At 38.8% G+C, this 930-nt stretch overlaps 1 protein-coding gene across 1 annotated transcript in view; it reads left to right on the top strand.

Annotated features, from left to right (window-relative positions):
• The window catches only part of TNPO3 (transportin 3), a 126,841-nt gene that overhangs the window by 65,872 nt on the left and 60,039 nt on the right, over positions 1-930 (top strand). The window contains exons 6-7 of the mRNA XM_012664736.1: positions 34-209; positions 745-886. Coding sequence (XP_012520190.1) covers positions 34-209; positions 745-886 — 318 coding nt within the window. The remainder of the gene's footprint in view (positions 1-33; positions 210-744; positions 887-930) is intronic.

Here is a 930-nt window from a genome sequence, read left to right as displayed (position 1 = left end):
TAGTCATGTTTCCTTATTCCTGTTACCTCCCAGCAACAGGATAAGACCTCTTCTAACCTACATGAAGCTGCTTCAGACTGTGTGTGCTCAGCTCTCTATGCCATTGAGAATGTGGAGACTAATTTGCCATTAGCCATGCAACTTTTTCAGGGAGTCCTGACGTTGGAGACTGCCTATCATATGGCTGTGGCACGTGAAGATTTAGACAAGTGAGTAATTATTTAAGGCTGGATTCCCTGGGTTTGCCTATAGACTAATGTTCTTTTAAGTCACTTCTTATTATTCATCTATCATTTGTGATTCTCAGTGACTCTGTAAATATAAAAACAGTGCATCCTAAAGATGCTCTATTATTCTTATCTGAACCTAGAGTGGCAAATTGGATGCAGAAGGAGAGATTGTAGAATTTACCAGTCATGGAAAGTCGTAAGTTTTTGCACTTACAAAGGGTAAGGCTCTACAAATTAGGGACAAACTTTAAAATGTCAAGCGTGATTTGATGGGAATTTTTGTTCAGATGTTTTAGTAATTGAAAATTCGAACTGGCAAGTCACTTGCTTATATGTGTAGAAATATATGGTCTAAGTAAAGGTGTCTGTCACAGAGATTGTGATACAGCATAGCAATAATCACTAGATGTTCCTTAGGTTAAAAAACCTTTTATTTGATTCACTGTGACTGTGAATTTGTACATATAATATCCAAATTTCTGACATGGTGCTCTTCTTCCTCTTCCTTCTGCAGAGTTCTGAATTACTGCCGTATTTTCACTGAACTATGTGAAACTTTTCTTGAAAAAATCGTTTGTACTCCAGGCCAAGGTCTTGGGGACCTGCGAACTCTGGAACTGCTTCTTATCTGTGCGGGACATCCTCAATACGAGGTAGTGTTTATGCTGTGCTAAGGCCGTTATTCTCCAGGTTGTGTGTT

The sequence above is a fragment of the Propithecus coquereli genome, unplaced genomic scaffold (genome assembly GCF_000956105.1).
Source record: "Propithecus coquereli isolate 6110/MARCELLA unplaced genomic scaffold, Pcoq_1.0 Scaffold91, whole genome shotgun sequence".
Taxonomy (NCBI): domain Eukaryota; kingdom Metazoa; phylum Chordata; class Mammalia; order Primates; family Indriidae; genus Propithecus; species Propithecus coquereli.
This window is presented reverse-complemented; position numbering and strand designations above follow the sequence as displayed.